At 47.1% G+C, this 17841-nt stretch overlaps 1 protein-coding gene across 1 annotated transcript in view; it reads left to right on the forward strand.

The window, feature by feature from the left end:
- The window catches only part of mef2b (myocyte enhancer factor 2b), a 149225-nt gene that overhangs the window by 120858 nt on the left and 10526 nt on the right, over window positions 1-17841 (forward strand). The window contains exons 6-7 of the mRNA XM_072482287.1: window positions 8690-8859; window positions 11679-11781. Of these exons, the coding sequence (XP_072338388.1) occupies window positions 8690-8859; window positions 11679-11781 (273 nt within the window). The remainder of the gene's footprint in view (window positions 1-8689; window positions 8860-11678; window positions 11782-17841) is intronic.

A 17841-nucleotide genomic window follows, 5' to 3' on the forward strand; every position in this document is an offset into this window, starting at 1 on the left:
AATAGGTGTGAATCTCCAACCTTCTGCTTTGTGGCTGAACCTGTCTTTGGGTTGTTGCAACAGAATGCACAATGCATTAGTATTTATAGGTGATCACTTTAAATGTCTCAATGTTCACAGGTTTCTTTAGGAATATCTACCAGAATATCCAATTATATTGAGGTTCCTCATCAATATCTTAATGTTTAAGAGTGGGCACGCCAGGGATTTGAACCCAGGTCAGTGTGGTTAACCCACTGGGCCCCCCGACCCCTTTCAAGAGTGCATTGACTTAAGTTACCTAGTTGAAAACACAATTCGATTTTTGTCCACAAGTAGGGCCTGAGAATCGGCATAAACATTAAAAATTTGAGAGAAAAGTACTTTGAATAAAAGGAATTTCACCATCAACTAAACGCAGAAGGCGGGTTTGACCTGAAATGACACAAATCTAATCAGTGACTTTGTTGTGGCTAGAACTCTCTGGTTCACATTGGGCCCTGTCGTATCTGAGAGTACGCAGAGGCATCGATGGCTGTCTGTCTGACTAACTCCGATGGAGAGTGTACAGGGCGGCAAGCACACTGGTACAGAACAGTAACTGTGCACATAATGAACCACGTCACACTTCCGAGAGGTGCTAACCCGATAGGGTTGTCCTGGACTTTCCAGCAATTGAAGACTAATTTCCAAGAAACTGATCAGAGCAAACCTGGGGAGAAAATGCAGAGCAGAAATGTATATACCAAAAATAATTTTCTTTTAAATCAGTTTATTCGTTGTAAAAAAATTTAAGTTTGGATTCTGGCAAGTTGGGACCTGGATGCAGGGGACCTGGATACGGAAGCCCCGCTCCCATTTCTGACATCCCATTCTAATAATAATAATCTTTAATGTCACAAGTTGGCTCACATTAACACTGCAATGAAGTTACTGTGAAAATCTCCTAGTTGCCACATTTCGGCGCCTTTTCGGGTACACTGAGGGAGAATTCAGAATGTCCAATTCACCTAACATCACGTTTTTCGGGACTTGTGGGAGGAAACCGGAGTACCCGCAGGTAACCCACACAGACACGGGGAGAACATGCAGACTCCGCACAGCGGGGGGAAACAGGTGGAGCATGATTCACACAATCCAAAGCTCAAATTGAGAATGTCCGTTTGAACCTAGTGCTGAGTTCGAACAGACCCCATTTTGACGTTTGGTACAGCCTTAACCTGCAGTGCGGGAGTGATGAATTAAGAGTGGATGTAAATGCTCATGAAGGCCAGGTAAGCTCTGTTTAAGTATTAAGAGCAGAAGTATTTTAAAACCTCCTCATTAAACATGAAAAAATAGGCGTAAGCGGTCAGTGACAGTTCTGAAAAAACCCTCTGCTGGACTGTTTTGATTGAAATGCCATCTGGTGTAAGAAAAAAAATTACTATCGAGGTGAGATCTTCCTGCTGTTCATACCGGCAGGATCCTCCAGTCCAGCAACAGGGTGGAGTGGATTCAATGGGAGATCCCATTGACAGCGGCGTGATCTTCTCCAACAGAGGACTGCATCCCAATGCCGAAAAACACACCACCGACTGGCCAGAGAATCTTGCCCCTGGCCATGCAATTTTAATAGATGTCTTTGTTGACATTTTCCCAAGAGCTAGTCTGAATGCTTGGCTGATATTCAAAAGCTAAATTGATCTCAACAAGGCTCACAGTTCGAACTGGGTTCACAGCTTGTTTGCCAGTTTAAATAGGCAATTAAAGGATTAGCAGTCTTTGATGTGGGGTCTGAACAGAAGTCTTTTTGTTTTTATTAGAGTTTAACCACTTGAGATTTAAAAGCTTTGAATGAGTTTCTTGAATTGAAGGTTTTCTTTCCAATATCAAGAGTGCAGGAGTGATAGCTGTATTAGATTGTTAGAGGGTATTTTACATCTCCACATGGCCCCTGAGATCTGATGAATATTGGTTGAGTGACTATGGAGGGGACATGAGGGAGCATGGGGGTATAAGAGAGAATGGGAGTGGGTGGATGCATTAGTTGGCATGATGATGTGAGAGGGTATGGAATAGCTTGGAGCATGTGTTGGCATGAGACCCAGTAGTTGGGGGGCATGAGTTGATATCTTTTGGGTTGGGGGGGGGGAGAATGTGCAAACGCCACACGGACAATGACCCGGGGCCGGGATCGAACCTGGGACTTCGGTGCCATGAGGCAGCAGTGCTAACCACTGCGCCGCCATGCCGCCCACACAACTGGCCTTGTAACCAGCGGGCCTCGGTACTCATCGGCCTTCGGGGCTACCTAGGATCTGCTTCTGGGATTATCTGGACTGAGCCTACCCTATCCCCTCTTCCCTGAGCGAAGATTAGTTGTGGGACTGGAAAAGGTTACAGAGATAGAAAGTGATGAGGCCAGAAACGAGGCTTATGAATTTTTTCTGTGCCATTGTTATTAACTGCTCTTGAAACAATTTAGCTCAGGGGCAACAATTTTTAAAAGTCAAATTGAACTTTTTTAATGCCAATTTCCTCCTTTTGTGTAATGTGTGACTTCACGATATGGGCGCCCCTCTCGCCCAAATGGCCTCTTGGTCAATACACACGACCAACACCTAAACACACAATCTGACATTACTGTTTGTGGGATCTTGCTGTGCAGAAACAAGTTGTTGCCGTTGTATACGTTATAGCAGTGGTTACAATTCCAATAAAGTACTTAATTGGCTCTACAGCACTTCAGGAGACCCCAAGGTTCTGAAAGCTGCCATGTAATATGAGAGTTCCTTCCTTTTTTGGAAGTGTCGGGAATGGAATTACAGCTCATCTGGATTGTCAATTAGCCACATGTTGGTTAATGCTTGTATATATGCAAACATGCACCAAAAAAAAATAAAAGGCAGGAATAGGCCAGGGCTGTAGATCGAGTGGTGTGTTATAGATACCTCAGGAGGTTTCCTGCTGCTGTTTCAAAGAGGAAGTTTTAAGAAGCTTAGTTGTATCATCTGTGGGTTCTACGTCAAAATGAAACTTGACATCATTTTCACAGTTGTATCTTGGCGAGCACGCCGGATTTCCTGTTCAGCATTACTCAGTGCTGTGCAGTTCCACGGTTTCAAATTGAGCCCGTGACGAGGAGAGGTTGGGGTTATAGTGCTAGTTGGCTGTACCACTGTCTGAGTGATTTCACTAGTGCAATGCACAGATTCACACTGAGTTACAACGTGGGCTCGCCCCTGGTCTGCAGAATGCCCACTGCATCGGTCAATAAAAAGAGCCTGCATTTTTATAGCCCTTTACGTTCTCCCTTCACATGAGCAACTGTCAGACAAAATTTCGCACTGAGCCATTAGAGCGATATTAGTACAGTTTGACCTCTATTTGGTCAAACAGGTAACTTAAAAGGGGTGCTTTAAAGGAGGGAAGAAATTAAGGGAGGCATAGAGTTCTAGGGAAGGAATTGTAGGGCTTGGGGTTCCTCCTGACCCTGAAAATTCCAGGGTTCATCGTTGTTGTTCCCAGTCTCCGGTCTCCTGCAGGTCTCAATGTACTGTAGCATGCACAAACAGTCTGGTACTTTCGTACCATTGTACCGAGCAATAACATTGCACTGTTCTCTATGAGGACCCTGCTAGTGCACTGAGGGAGTGCTGCACTGTCAGGGGTCTTTTGAATCAATAGTCAAATTTAGACCCTCTCTACCCTTTGAGGTTGGCGTAAAAGATCCCATGGCCCCGAGTTCAAAGAATGTGGGATTTGTTCCCAGTGCCCTGGCCAAAATTTGCCCCTTCACCCTATGTTGTTACCTCACTGCTTTTGAGAGTTTGCTGTGCACAAATTGAAAATTGTGTTTCCTGCATTAAAACAGTGACTACACTTGGAAAAATAGTTCATCGGCTCTGAAGGGCTTTGGGATGTCCTGAGGCCATGAAAGACACTGTACAGCAATGCTTCATTTTGAGAAAGGGGAGATAAATAAATTTCTGAAGGATTTCCTCCTTTTCTGATTGTCGGTCCTGTAAATAAGGGTGAACTGCTTTAATGTTTTTTCGAAGTGAGGGAAAGCTCTTTCTAGTTTGAGCCTTTGCTGTTAAATAGCTGTAAAATTTTCTATCTTCCATCAGCATGAACAACTAAAAGAAACAGTGTGGTAACTATGGAAACGGAAATCTGGACATAATCCACCGCCCACGAAAATCGGCAAATGATAAAAATAGAACCTGTGACAGTTTTCACAATATACCAGGGCAGAAAAATCCAAAGATTCTCAAGGGTTAATTCTGGCCTACAAGTATTTTCCATTCCTAGATGGAAGTGCACAGTAATACCACGCCTGGTGTGGGTGTTGTGTAGGCCGAAGCCTGTGATTGTAGCCACAGGGCCGTGGTGTGCACAGGAAGTGGGTTTGTTCACAATGTGCAAAGGGTTTATGCGAACCATAAGTCTCGCCATTGCCTGATCTTATCCTCCTATGTGGACCAGAGCCGATCTCTAGTCAGTGTTACTCTCTAATGTTTTGCCAAGCATCATCACCCCAACGATCTTGATTGAGGCCTACTCCCAGAGATGTTGTGACATGCTGGGAGGTGGACTGATGGGACCTGAGCCTTCAAAGTACGGTTTCCCACGCAGTAAGAAACGCAGATGCAGAACTGCATCCCAGTTGCCAAATGGAAGCAAAGGATTATCCCACGGGAGAGCGGGATGGGGATAAAAATGCTACAGCGCCACTATTCTATTCTAAATTATGGATTTATTTGCCGACTGCAGACTAGGATAATCCTGTTGTGCCATCTTTTGGGATGCAAGGCAACCTATCTCTTGTTTTCTTAAACGAGATGGGATGGCATTAAATCCCTGCTCAGCTGGTGAAGTCATGAATAAAGAAATGCAAGAATGGGAAGCAGCATTTTGAGGGTGTTAAGGACTGGGTCATGAATTGGCATTGACAGCCATGTCCACATCTTTTCATGATGTGGAGATGCCGGCGTTGGACTGAGGTGAGCACAGTAAGAAGTCTTACAGCACCAGGTTAAAGTCCAACAGGTTTGTTTCGAATCACTAGCTTTTGAAGCACTGCTCCTTCCTCAGGTGAAGGAACATCTTTTCAACGCATTCCTTTTTAAGACTGATGTAGGATTGCCAGTCCTGATTGAATGAATATATTCCTGGAAGTTTAATCACATGACCCCCTACATCCAGTTGCCCCCTCTCCGGACGTTGCTTGCTGCACTGCCGATGAAGAGCCCTAGACCCTCGAGGGCAACCCTGGTGTGTTGGCAACCCACCGCCAATAGGTAACTGCAGGAGGGTCACCTAGCTAGTGGAGGCAGGTTGTACGGCAACCGTTTAGTGCTGTTGACTGTCCTTGCCTCCCCTGGGGAAACCTGCCATTGTGACCCTTTGTTTAATCATTTCTAAAAGAATATTCATCAATGACACAGCGACCATTCAAATTGATTTTTAGAAGTAAAAAGTGTTCATAAGGTTGGCCACGGTCACAGACTGTTTCACGTTATCATTATATCTGCTTACAGTTAATTCCTATTATGATTTGTACAGAAAAAAATAGATACCCAGGAGTGAGTTATAGGCTGTAATCTAATCGGCGGGATTGGGTGATTTTTATAGAATAACAGATACCAGAATTATTACAGGCTGGAATCTAATTCAGCAGTTCAGGTGGTTTCCCATAGAATCCCTACAGTGCAGGAGGAAGCCATTCAGCCCATCGAGACTGCATGATCCTTCGAAAGAGCACTCTACCCATGTCCACACCACCCTATCTCTGTAACCCCCACAACCTAACCTGCACACCCCTGGACACTAAGAGGCAATTTATAATGGCCAATCCACCTAATCCGTATATTCTTGGACTGTGGGTGGAAACCGGGGCACCCGGAGGAAACCCACGCAGACACGGTGAGAATGTACAAACTCCGCACAATCTGTGACCCAAGGCCAGAATTGAACGTGCGTCCCTGCCGCTGTGAGGCAGCAGTGCTAACGACTGTGCCACTTGTGTTGTTCATGTAGAGTAACAGATGCCTGGGTGTGAGTTACAGGTTGGATTAAAATCGAGAGGTGGTGGGTGGTTTATGTTTAAATAGCTGATACCTAAGTTTGAACAACTTAATTTCAGGATGTGTACGAAAGTCATTGTCCAGCATTTGGCGGAGTCAGGGTGAGAGACAAAGGTGACTATGACCTATTTTTCGCATTAGCGGTGGTGATAATGGGTGGGATGCTGCGTCCCGCACAGGTGCGGCACGCCAACGCCGGCAGCGGGATTCTCTGTCCCGGCAGCCGGCCAATGGCATTTCCCATTGTGGGCACTCCCACGCTGTCGGAAAATCCGCGAGCCTAAGTGTGCTGCCGGCGAAACGGAGGATCCCGCTGACGGAGGACCCCGCCCAATGTCTTGGCTTCGGCCTGCTCTTTGATATCACGCTCCAATACTGACCCCAAGCCATCCTTACCTCAAATGACATATACCCTCACAAAGCAAGGAATGCCAATATTCCTTGAATATTGCCCCAAGCCACAGGTTCACAAACTGAGCTGGTATTGTACCTCAAAGATTTATTATCACTGGGGTGAAAGTTCGTTCAGGACAACGAGTGGGGGCGGGAATTGTAAATCCATAAGTGCAGACGGGGGGAGTGGGACTAATTGGATGACTCCTATAAAGAGCTAGCACAGGTATAATGGACTGAATGGCCTCCTTCTGGGTTGTGATTCTGTGACCCCTTTCTTCAGGTGACCTTTTTCTGTCTGCTGGGGCTCAGTGGGTTATCAGCTTGCCTCTGGAACAAATGGTTGTGGGTAGAAGTCCCGTTCCAGAGGCTCGAGGACAAACATCCAGAATAACGCTCCCGGTATCAGGTCAGAGGGAGCGCTGTCCTGCTGGGATGAATCGTTCAGATGAGATGTTAAATTGAGGCCCTAATCTGTGCTCCCAGTTAAGTGCAAAATATCTCATGGTACCATGTTGAAGAAGAAAAGGGACGTAATCTCTGGTTCCAGGTCAATATTTATCACTCAACCAAAACCTAAAAGCGATTATCTAGTCATTATTACATTGCTGTTTGTAAGACTTGATTGTTGCACACTTCAATAATGATCACACTTCAAAAGTACTTCACTGGCCACGAAAGGTGCTACAGAAATGCAAGTATTTCATTTCTCAGTGCGAGGCCAGACAGCAAGTGAAGTCCCAGATGAGATCAACACCTCACCGATCAGGAACTGAACTTAAGCCCACTGTCCACTTTGTGAAGTATTACTGTTGTGTGTTCACAGAGGTTGGGGTGTTAGTGCTGGAGAATGAAGCACATCTATTTTGAGCTGATGGCATCAGCATCAAACACTCACAGGTCAGCTCTGAATCCAAATTAGGGCGTAGCAGCACAGTGGTTATGTTACTGCTAACCGAGACGCCTAGGCCAGTAATCCGCAGAACGGCAGTTCAATCGGCACTGCGACAGTTTGAGAATTCAACTTGGTTTTTAAAAAGAATGAAATAAGTGGCCACAAAGCTGTGGGAATGTCATCAACAACCCAACTGGTTCAATAATATCCTTTCAGAGAAGGATGCCTGCTGTCCATACCTGGTCTGAGCCTGTATGTCACTCCGGTGTGATAATTTGCCACTAAATTGGTAACCTTGCTCAAAATGGTGGCACAGGTTACTGGTGTGAGGTTACGGCTGAGGGCCATTGATGGGACAGAGTAGAGGAAGCTTTCTTTGCTACATTCTGCGGACAATGCTGGAAACACTCAGCGGGTCCGGGAGCCTCTGCAGATAGAAACGGGGCAGAGTAATTGAGCCAAAGAACGGGATTTTAGGACAGGTGACCAAAAACCTTGTCAAAGAGGTAAGTTCTAAGAGGAGAGAGAGAAGAAAAAGAACCAAGGAGGTTTAGAACATAGAACATCAAACAGACAGTGCAGAAGGAGGCCATTCGGCCCATTGAGTCTGCACCGACCCACTTAAGCCCTCACTTCCACCCTATCCCCGTAACCCAATAACCCCTCCTAACCTTTTTGGTCACTAAGGGCAATTTATCATGGCCAATCCACCTAACCTGCATGTCTTTGGACTGTGGGAGGAAACCGGAGCACCCGGAGGAAACCCACGCACACACTGGGAGAACGTGCAGACTCCGCACAGACAGTGACCCAGCGGGGAATCGAACCTGGGACCCTGGCGCTGTGAAGCCACAGTACTATTCACTTGTGCTACCGTGCTGCCCTTTTCTGGAGTGAATTCTAGAGTTCAGGACTTGGGTGTAAAAAAAAAAAAACCCAGCTGCCAATAGCGGAGCAAAGAAATGGGAGATGAGCAGGATGGAGATGGAGAGGTTTGGGGATCTCAGCGGGTCTTGGAGCAGGATGATGTTTTACCTCTGCTCCCTCCAAGAATCAACGTGATTCTAATATCTAAGCTGTAGTATCTTAAGGGGATGAAGTTGGCACAGTGGCAATTCAGAGGCCCGGTCCTATGGTTACTACAATGTCGTGGGTTCAAATCCCACCACGTCTCAATTTCCCTTACCTCTTCACCTAATATTTTTTCCATTGATATTCTCCTTCAATGTGAGTCTTGGCCATTCATCTAGATTTCACAACGGGTTTTATAGATAAACCAGCAACATAAATGTGGTCAAATCTTGTTTACTGATCACTTATCATCGTATACTGATTTCCTTTTGTGTGACAGGTGCTGGTTACTTGAATACCCATGTCTCACCAGGGATGCTGGTCTCCCCTGGTAACCTCAATAGAAACATGGCAACAAGGTCGCCGACCCCTGTGAACCTTGGGCCCGACAACCGGAGAGGTGAAATGCACGCGGTCTCAACTGGCTCCAGGAACATGGTTGCTGCAATGGTGAGAGCTTGACTCCAATTGGTTGGCCACTTATTCCTACACTTCATGGGTTATCTGAATCCCTTTGACTTTACTCCGCACTTCGATGATAATCCTGTGAAAACACATCCAGACAGTAGATTAACGCACTCCCCTTTTGGGACCTTGGTGAAAAGGCCTTAATAATAGCACAAGAACATATGGAATAGGTGCAGGTGTAGGTTATATTGCCCTTCAAGGGCAGCACGGTGGCGCAGTGGGTTAGCCCTGCTGTCTCACGGCGCCGAGACCCAGGTTCGATCCGGGCTCTGGGTCACTGTCCGTGTGGAGTTTGCACATTCTCCCCGTCTTTGCGTGGGTTTCGCCCCCACAACCCAAAGATGTGCAGGGTAGGTGGATTGGCCACGCTAAATTGCCCCATAATTGGAAAAAATGAACTGGGTACTCTAAATTTAATTTTTTAAATATTTCCCTTCAAAACTGTTACGCCATTCCATCAGATCACAGCTGATATTCAGCCTGGATTCCCTTACATTCCAGAAATTTAGTTTAAGACCCTCCAGCCAGGAGAAGCAGCCTCTCAAGCACTTCCAGAATCATACATGCTTCAATGAGAACACCTCTCGTTCTTCTAAGGTCCAGACAATATAGACGCATTCCTCTCGATCTCTCCTGATAGAACAACCCTCTCATTCTGTGCAGCAAAACGTTGTTGCACCCTCTCTAAGGCACTGATTGGATGAATGCCCCATCTATCTGATAGGCTATACCATTGACTTCGGACAATCCAATTGGTAGAGGGTTTGGCCAGCAGAATAACATGGGTGCAAGTTTGAAACCAGTTGGTAACCTAACTCTGAGAGACCGTCGCTATGACTGAAATGTCATTCCCAGTGGTGTGAGGGAAAGTATTCTGAAGTTGAGTCATAGAAACGTCAGGATAGAGTAAGCTTTATCCTATATCTAAATGTAACTGATCTGGGAGTTATTGATTGACCATTGTAGAGATAACATTGGTTGTTTTCCATCAGTGCTCAATCCAATTTCTCATGTCCAGTCTCGGGGCAAAATTCTCCCAAAATCGGTTTCATGCCAGCGTGAATTTCCCGCAGTGTCTTTTGCTGGTGCCCACCATGAAACATCTGGAAACCCGCTGGAGGCCGATGTGAAACTGATTCGCAGCCCGCTGATGGGATGCAGACGGAGTCTTCCACCCCATGCCTTAATCTCTGCAGTGCCAGTGGAGAAAAGACCCTGGTGCAAAATACATCTCGAACACCATGGCCTGCCAATGGCAGGATTCACCTGAACAATCCCCTGAACTTCTTCCATCGGGCAGGAGATACTAAAGTCTGAGAACAAGCACGAACAGACTCAAAAACAGCTTCTTCCCCGCTGTTGCCAAACTCCTAAATGACCCCCTTATGGACTGACCTGATTAACACTACACCCTGTATGCTTCACCCGATGCCGGTGCTAAGTATTTACATTGTGTACCTTGTGTTGCCCTATTATGTATTTTCTTTTATTCCCTTTTCTTCTCATGTACTTAATGATCTGTTGAGCTCCTCGCAGAAAAGTACTTTTCACTGTACCTCGGTACACGTGACAATAAACAAATCCAATCCAATGCCTTGGGATTACTCCAGAGTTCAGAATAGAAGCTGTCAGCAACCCTACACCCCGTAACATCGCAGCAATGGGTGGGGGGGAGCATCCACCAGTGGATCGTCACGATTCAGTGTCACCGAGATGACCCATCTTCCAGGCCAGAGTGCTCCGGGAGATCCATCTTCACTTTCTTCAATAGTGAGTCGGTGATGTGAGTCGGATACAAAGGTGGACTACACGCCATCAAACCTGTCCCGCCACCCAATATGGTACAAAACACCCGATGGCGCATATACTTAATGAGTCCCGCCTGCGCAACGGGAAACACTCCACGTTCCCACCCGCACCACGGGACATAGTCTCAGAAGTTGCTTCACAGCTCCAGGGTCCCAGGTTTGATTCCCGGCTTGGGTCACTGTCTGTGCGGAGTCTGCACGTTCTCCCCGTGTCTGTGTGGGTTTCCCCCGGGTGCTCCGGTTTCCTCCCACAGTCCAAAGATGTGCAGGTTAGGTGGATTGGCCATGATAAATTGCCCTAGTGCCCCCCAAAAAAGGTTAGGTAGGGTTACGGGAATAGGGTGGAAATGTGGGGGTGGAGGTGTAGGCTTGGGTGGGGTGCTCTTTCCAGGGGCCAGAGCAGACTCGATGGGCCGATTGGCCTCCTTAAGCACTGTAAATTCTATGATGAGAGAATTCCACCCTACGGTACAAAAACTACCTACAATTTTACACTGAATTGGCAGCTTTGCTCAAAGTGGCCGTACCAATGGGTGGAAAGTGGGTCAGACCGAGCACCGTTGACGGAGAAAAGGTTGCTTGAAAATTGATCTAATCCCCGGTACAGGCATGGAAAGACCCGGCAGATCTGGCAGCGTCTGTGGAGAGCGAAACCGTTCCTGTTTCCGGCTGCAGCTCAGCTGTAAACTGCCAGACCTGGAATAAATTAAAGATTTAACAATGGGTGAGTGCAGAGCCAGGGAAAACGGTGGTGCGGGGAGGGGGTTTGGGGGGGGGGGGGGGGGGGGTGCATTGCTGCTCTATAGGAAAGAAGAAAAAGAAAAGTTTGTGTAAGCGTGGAGGACAGAAATCATGTCAGACATTGGCAGAGCTTAGTTCTGACGTGGGAGCAATTGATGTCCCATTTTAGGACATTTCACACAGAATTATGCAAGAAATATTCTAGTGCGAAGAATGTTATGTGCTATTTTAAACCTTTTTTTCTCTCACCAGAGAACGAACACTTCAGCTCTACAACCCACCTCACCGATGGTTACCATGACAACCCCCAGTCTAACTGGCCATGGATTAGGTGGTTACTCCTCCGGCCTAACTGGTAGGAATATTTGCTGATCAGGGTACTTTGCAGCTATCCATCTACTTCCTTGTGATGCCTCCATCCCCACCTCCACCTGCACATTACAGGCAGTAAAGATGATTCATGAGGCAGCTCTTGATGCTTTAGTAGCTCAATGCTTCCTTTTGTAAGCCTTGGAGAATGAGAAGATCTCAGACTTGTTTGCCCTTGACCCTACACTGAGTTGACTGATCAGAGGCGAATGGCAAGGTGCTCGAACCAGTCTCATCTGTACACCCACTTGCACGGGCTCTTGTGTCAAAAAGGTGATGGAGGATAGTGATATGGCATCAATAAACACAGGACGAGCGATGAACCTAACTGAGGCTTTAATACACGAAACAGCAAGCCTCCTGCCTATGGACCCGAACTGGGTCGGAGGTGGAGACTTGCCACCTTTATTCATAAGCCCGAGGGGAGAAGCCACAGGCGGAGCCAGCCTGGACAAGTCCAGGCATGTACAGCACAATACAATGCAGTACCGTGGTTTAGCACAAATAGCTCTGGGCTGGAGGAAGTACATCCCGGTGCCTTTTTGTCAGCTTGGCTCACTTGGGAGCACTCCTGTCTCTGGAGTCAGAAGTTTCTGCAAACCCTGCTGCAGACTTTGAGAATATAATCCAGGTTGACATTCCCCGTGGCTGTACTGAGGAAGGGCTGCACTGTCAGAGGTGCTGTCTTTCGGAAGATACCCAGGCCCTAATGGGCGTAAGAGATTTTTTTGACACTGTTCAAAGACGAGTAGGGGAGGGTCTTGCCAGTGGCCTGGACAATATTTATCCCTCACTCAATATCATGAAAAACAGATTATCAGATCATTATCACAATGTGTCTGCAGCTGTGTACACATCCCGGGACCCTTTTAATGGTCAACGAGAATGTAAACTGGCCAGTAAGGAATTGGTTGCACATGAAACACTCCACCTGACTCGTAACCTTCTATACGATAGATACAGAGTAAAGCTCCCTCTACACTGTCCCCATCAAACACTCCCAGGACAGGTACAGCACGGGGTTAGATACAGGGTAAAGCTCCCTCTACACTGTCCCCAACAAACACTCCCAGGACAGGTACAGCATGGGGTTAGATACAGAGTAAAGCTCCCTCTACACTGTCCCCATCAGACACTCCCAGGGCAGGTACAGCATGGGGTTAGATACAGAGTAAAGCTCCCTCTACACTGTCCCCATCAAACACTCCCAGGACAGGTACAACACGGGGTTAGATACAGAGTAAAGCTCCCTTCAGAAAAGTCTCCATCGAACACTCCCAGGACAGGTACAGCACTGTGTTAGATACAGAGTAAAGCTCCCTCTACACTGTCCCCATCAAACACTCCCAGGACAGGTACAGCACGGGGTTAGATACAGAGTAAAGCTCCCTCTACACTGTCCCCATCAAACACTCTCAGGACAGGTACAGCACGGGGTTAGATACAGAGTAAAGCTCCCTCTACACTGTCCCCATCAAACACTCCCGGGACAGGTACAGCACGGGGTTAGATACAGAGTAAAGCTCCCTCTACACCGTCCCCATCAAACACTCCCAGGACAGGTACAGCACAGGGTTAGATACAGAGTAAAGCTTCCTCTCCACCGTCCCCATCAAACACTCCCGGGACAGGTACAGCACGGGGTTAGATACAGAGTAAAGCTCCCTCTACACCGTCCCCATCAAACACTCCCAGGACAAGTACAGCACGGGGTTAGATCCAGAGTAAAGCTCCCTTCAGAAAAGTCTCCATCAAACACTCCCAGGACAAGTACAGCACGGGGTTAGATACAGAGTAAAGCTCCCTCTACACCGTTCCTATCAAACACTCCCAGGACAAGTACAGCACGGGGTTAGATACAGAATAAAGCTCCCTCTACACTGTCCCCATCAAACACTCCCAGGACAGGTACAGCACGGGGTTAGATACAGAGTAAAGCTCCCTCTACACTGTCCCCATCAAACACTCCCAGGGCAGGTACAGCACGGGTTTAGATACAGAGTAAAGCTCCCTCTACACCGTTCCTATCAAACACTCCCAGGACAAGTACAGCACGGGGTTAGATACAAAGTAAAGCTCCCTCTACACTGTCCCCATCAAACACTCCCAGGACAGGTACAGCACGGGGTTAGATACAGAGTAAAGCTCCCTCTACACTGTCCCCATTAAACACTCCCAGGACAGGTACAGCACTGTGTTAGATACAGAGTAAAGCTCCCTCTACACTATCCCCATCAAACACTCCCAGGGCAGGTGCAGCATGGGGTTAGATATGGAGTAAAGCTCCTCTATGGTATGCCTACAACTGAGCTCTAACCTCACAATAGTGGCTCACCATGCCAGAAATGCAACTGTTCTTACTTCCTTCAATAGCAGCCATTCCACAGCAGCACTGAATAGGAAATGTGGCAGGCAATTTGTGCACAGCAGGATCCTTCAAAGTGTGACCTGACACTTGCCAGGATTGTCAATGCATTCTCGCTTAGGAGTTGTTATGTGGCGTTGCCCACATAGTGCCAGGACCAGTGGTGAATGTACAAAGTTCATCTCACTTTGGACCCTTACAGCCAGAAGGTAGAGGAGACTTTTCTGTTCATTCCTCTGATCTGAAATCGAACCTTTTGATGTTAACAGAATGAGTTTGCTGCTGCTTATAAATAGCTGTTTAAAATTAGCTTTGCAGAGAGCAGAGAACACAAACCCAGAGTTCCTTTGCGGCCACAGTCATTGTATGATGCTTTGTAACCTAGGTCTAAGAGGCGAGCACAATACAGACATTGGTTTTAGACTACAAATTTAACAGTGGCCCCTACTCGATGTCAAGTAGAAGCTGAATGTTCCTTGACCGATCTTGCTGGACTTGTTGCTTACTACTGCCACCTCATGGGGGAAGGAGGCTAGAGCAACTCAATCCGGTCAGCTGCCTCCAAGAGAAAATAAGAAAAATGGAAAAGGAGTAGGACATAAGTCCACTTGAATCTGCCCTGCCATTCAATTAGATCATGGCCAACTTTCTGCCCCAGTCTTGAGCGGTGTGTGGCCATTAAGGGGCAACGCATAGTCGCTTTGCTACTCGTCCAAGTTTAATTTTGTCCCCGCCAAGGATGGGCTGTAAGACGAGCATAATCATAAAATTTACAGTGCAGAGGCCATTTGGCCCATCGAGTCTGCACCAGCCCTTGGAAAGAGCACCCTACCCAAGCCCACACCTCCACCCTATCCCCATAACCCAGTAACCCCACCCAACATTTTTGGGTACGAAGGGCAATTTAGCATGCCCAATCCACCTAACCTGCACATCTTTGGACTGTGGGAGGAAACCGGAGCACCCGGTGGAAACCCACGCAGAAACAGGGAGAACGTGCAGACTCCGCACAGACAGTGACTCAAGGCGGGAATCGAACCTGGGATCCTGGCGCTGTGAAGCAAATGTGCTACCCTGCTGCCCTTGTACGCCTTTTCTTTCAAGTTGATGCTATCTTTAACATCCTTAGTTAAGGCACGGACGGTGCATCCTTCTCCCAAGTCTTTCTTTCTCACTGGAATGTATCTTTGCTAAAAGTTATGAAACAGCTCCTTAAATGTCAGACACTGCATTTCTTCTGCCCTACCACTTAACCTATTTTTTAAAGTTCACTTTATCCAGCAGACTTCATACCCTTGTAGTCGCCTTTTAAGTTTAAAACCGTTTAGACCCACTCTTCACTATCCTGACATCAAGAACCTAAATTAGTTAGTGTGGTTGCAGCCCTGTTCCAACTGGTGCCGTCTCCTTTGTTGCCAACCCTCCAGAATTGCCCTGGAGTCCCCAGAAATGTACGGTCCATCTTTTTGTTTGTTAATTAAAGAAGATTGGTGGGGGAGTGGCAGGAAAATATGAAGGCCGTTTGAGCAGACGGGTGGTTGGAGGAGAGAGGTCACATCGGGAATTGGGCAGGAGTGCGTTCAGCCTGAGTTGGCAACTTGTCGCTAACATGGATGCTTGCTCACTCCCATATATCACCTTTCGTGACCCCTGGATCAACTCGCTTTTCGCTTTGTTTAACATCTGCCTCTGCCGTGTACACTGACAGGAGAGTCAGAAATCCTTGATTTGCGCCAGACAGTAGACTCAAAGTTGTTTAATGCTGCTGTGGTAAGATAGATGAGATGTTCATTCGCCTCCTGCAAGTTAAGGGTGAAACTGATAGGATTTGGCATTTGGAGGACGACCATGAGATCCCATGAACCTGAATGAATTGAATGACAAAAAGAAAGACTTGCATCTGTATCGCCACTTTGGGCAGCACGGTGGCACAGTGAGTTAGCCCTGCAGCCTCACGGCGCTGAGGTCCCAGGTTCGATCCCGGCTCTGGGTCACTGTCCGTGTGGAGTTTGCACATTCTGCCCGTGTTTGCGTGGGTTTCGCCCCCACAACCCAAAAATGTACAAGCTACGTGGATTGGCCACACTAAATTGCCCCTTAATTGGGAAAAAAAATGAATTGGGTATGTCATAATATACACCAGTATATCATGGTGCAGACACACACTGATGGACACACAGTGGGACCAATCAACATACACAACACCGCAGCCAATCACCAGTGAGAGCACACGCACTGTAAAGACAGGGGGCATCAGAGTTCCCGCTCATTCGAGTAGCAGCTAGCTAGGAGGATAGAGCTCACAGCCTGCAACACAGACATTCACCATGTGCTGAGTGCATCGACTGGTTAGGACAAGGCAAAGGTCTTTAGTTAAAGCTAGTATCGTATTTACCCACAGTCTGAGTATGTTTAAACAGTTAATGGTTCAATAAAATAGTGTTGCACTATTTCAAGTGTTGGTGACCTGTATGTGATCCAGAACACCCAACACATCAGGGTACTCTAAATTTACAGAAATAAAATAAATTAAAATCTATATCGCCACTTTCACAGCCCCAGGAAGTTATGTGGTCACTGTTATAATGTGGGGAAAACACAGAAGCCAATTTACACTAAGCAAGGCCCCACAAACAGCAATAATTGCCCTTAAAGAGTGTGGCTCTCTGGGCCATTAAGAATCAACCGCTTTGCTGTGGTTCAGGGGTCACACTGGAGGCCAGACTGGGTAAGGGTGGCATTAGTAAGCCAGACGGTTTATTTTTTACAATTGGTGATAGTTTCATGGTCGCCATTACTGAGACTAGCTTTCAATTCCAGATTTTATTTATTAATTTTAAATTCCATCAGGTGCCCTGGTGGGATTTGAACGCACAGCTTTACTGTGGGCCTCTGCATTACTCGTCCAGTGTCATTCCCACTATGCCACTGTCTCCCTCAGTGGCCAGATTGCCTGGGTTATTTTTAAAGTTTGTTGAGTGAGAAATATTGACAGGATATCAGGAAGAACTCCCTGAACTCCTGTGAAATAGTGGCCATTGGATCTTTTGTGCCCACCTGAGAGGGCAGGCAAGGTTCAATATGTCATGTGATAGTTGTCGTGTTGGGTGTTCTGGTCTACAAACAGGCCAACACGGCTGGAGATGGTGTAACTCTATTTTATTAACAACTCAACTGTAATAACATACTGTAAGCTTGGGTACGTGCATTACCAGCTTATCTGTGGACCCTGTCCTATTACTATCTGGGTGAGGCACTCAGCACATGGTGAATGTCTGAGTGGCAGGCTCTGAGCTCGGTGCTCTGAGCTGGCTGCTGCTGGAATGAGCGGGAACTCTGGTGTCCCCTGTCTTTATAGTGCGTGTGCTCTCACTGGTGATTGGCTGCGATGTTGTGTATGCTGGTTGGTCCTACTGTATGTCCATCAGTGTGTGTGTGATTGCACCATGATATGCTGATGTATATTATGACAATAGTCAGCATATCCGACAGTGCAGCCACCCTCTCAGTACCTGCACTAGGAGCATTAGCCTGTGTTTTCTCAGCGACACGGTGGCGCAGTGGTTAGCACAGCTGCCTCACGGCGCCGAGGACCCGGATTCGATCCTGGCCCCGGGTCACTGTCCGTGTGCAGTTTGCACATTCTCCCCATGTCTGTGTGGGTCTCAACCTCCACAACCC

This window comes from Scyliorhinus torazame, chromosome 18, assembly GCF_047496885.1.
Source record: "Scyliorhinus torazame isolate Kashiwa2021f chromosome 18, sScyTor2.1, whole genome shotgun sequence".
NCBI classification, from domain to species: domain Eukaryota; kingdom Metazoa; phylum Chordata; class Chondrichthyes; order Carcharhiniformes; family Scyliorhinidae; genus Scyliorhinus; species Scyliorhinus torazame.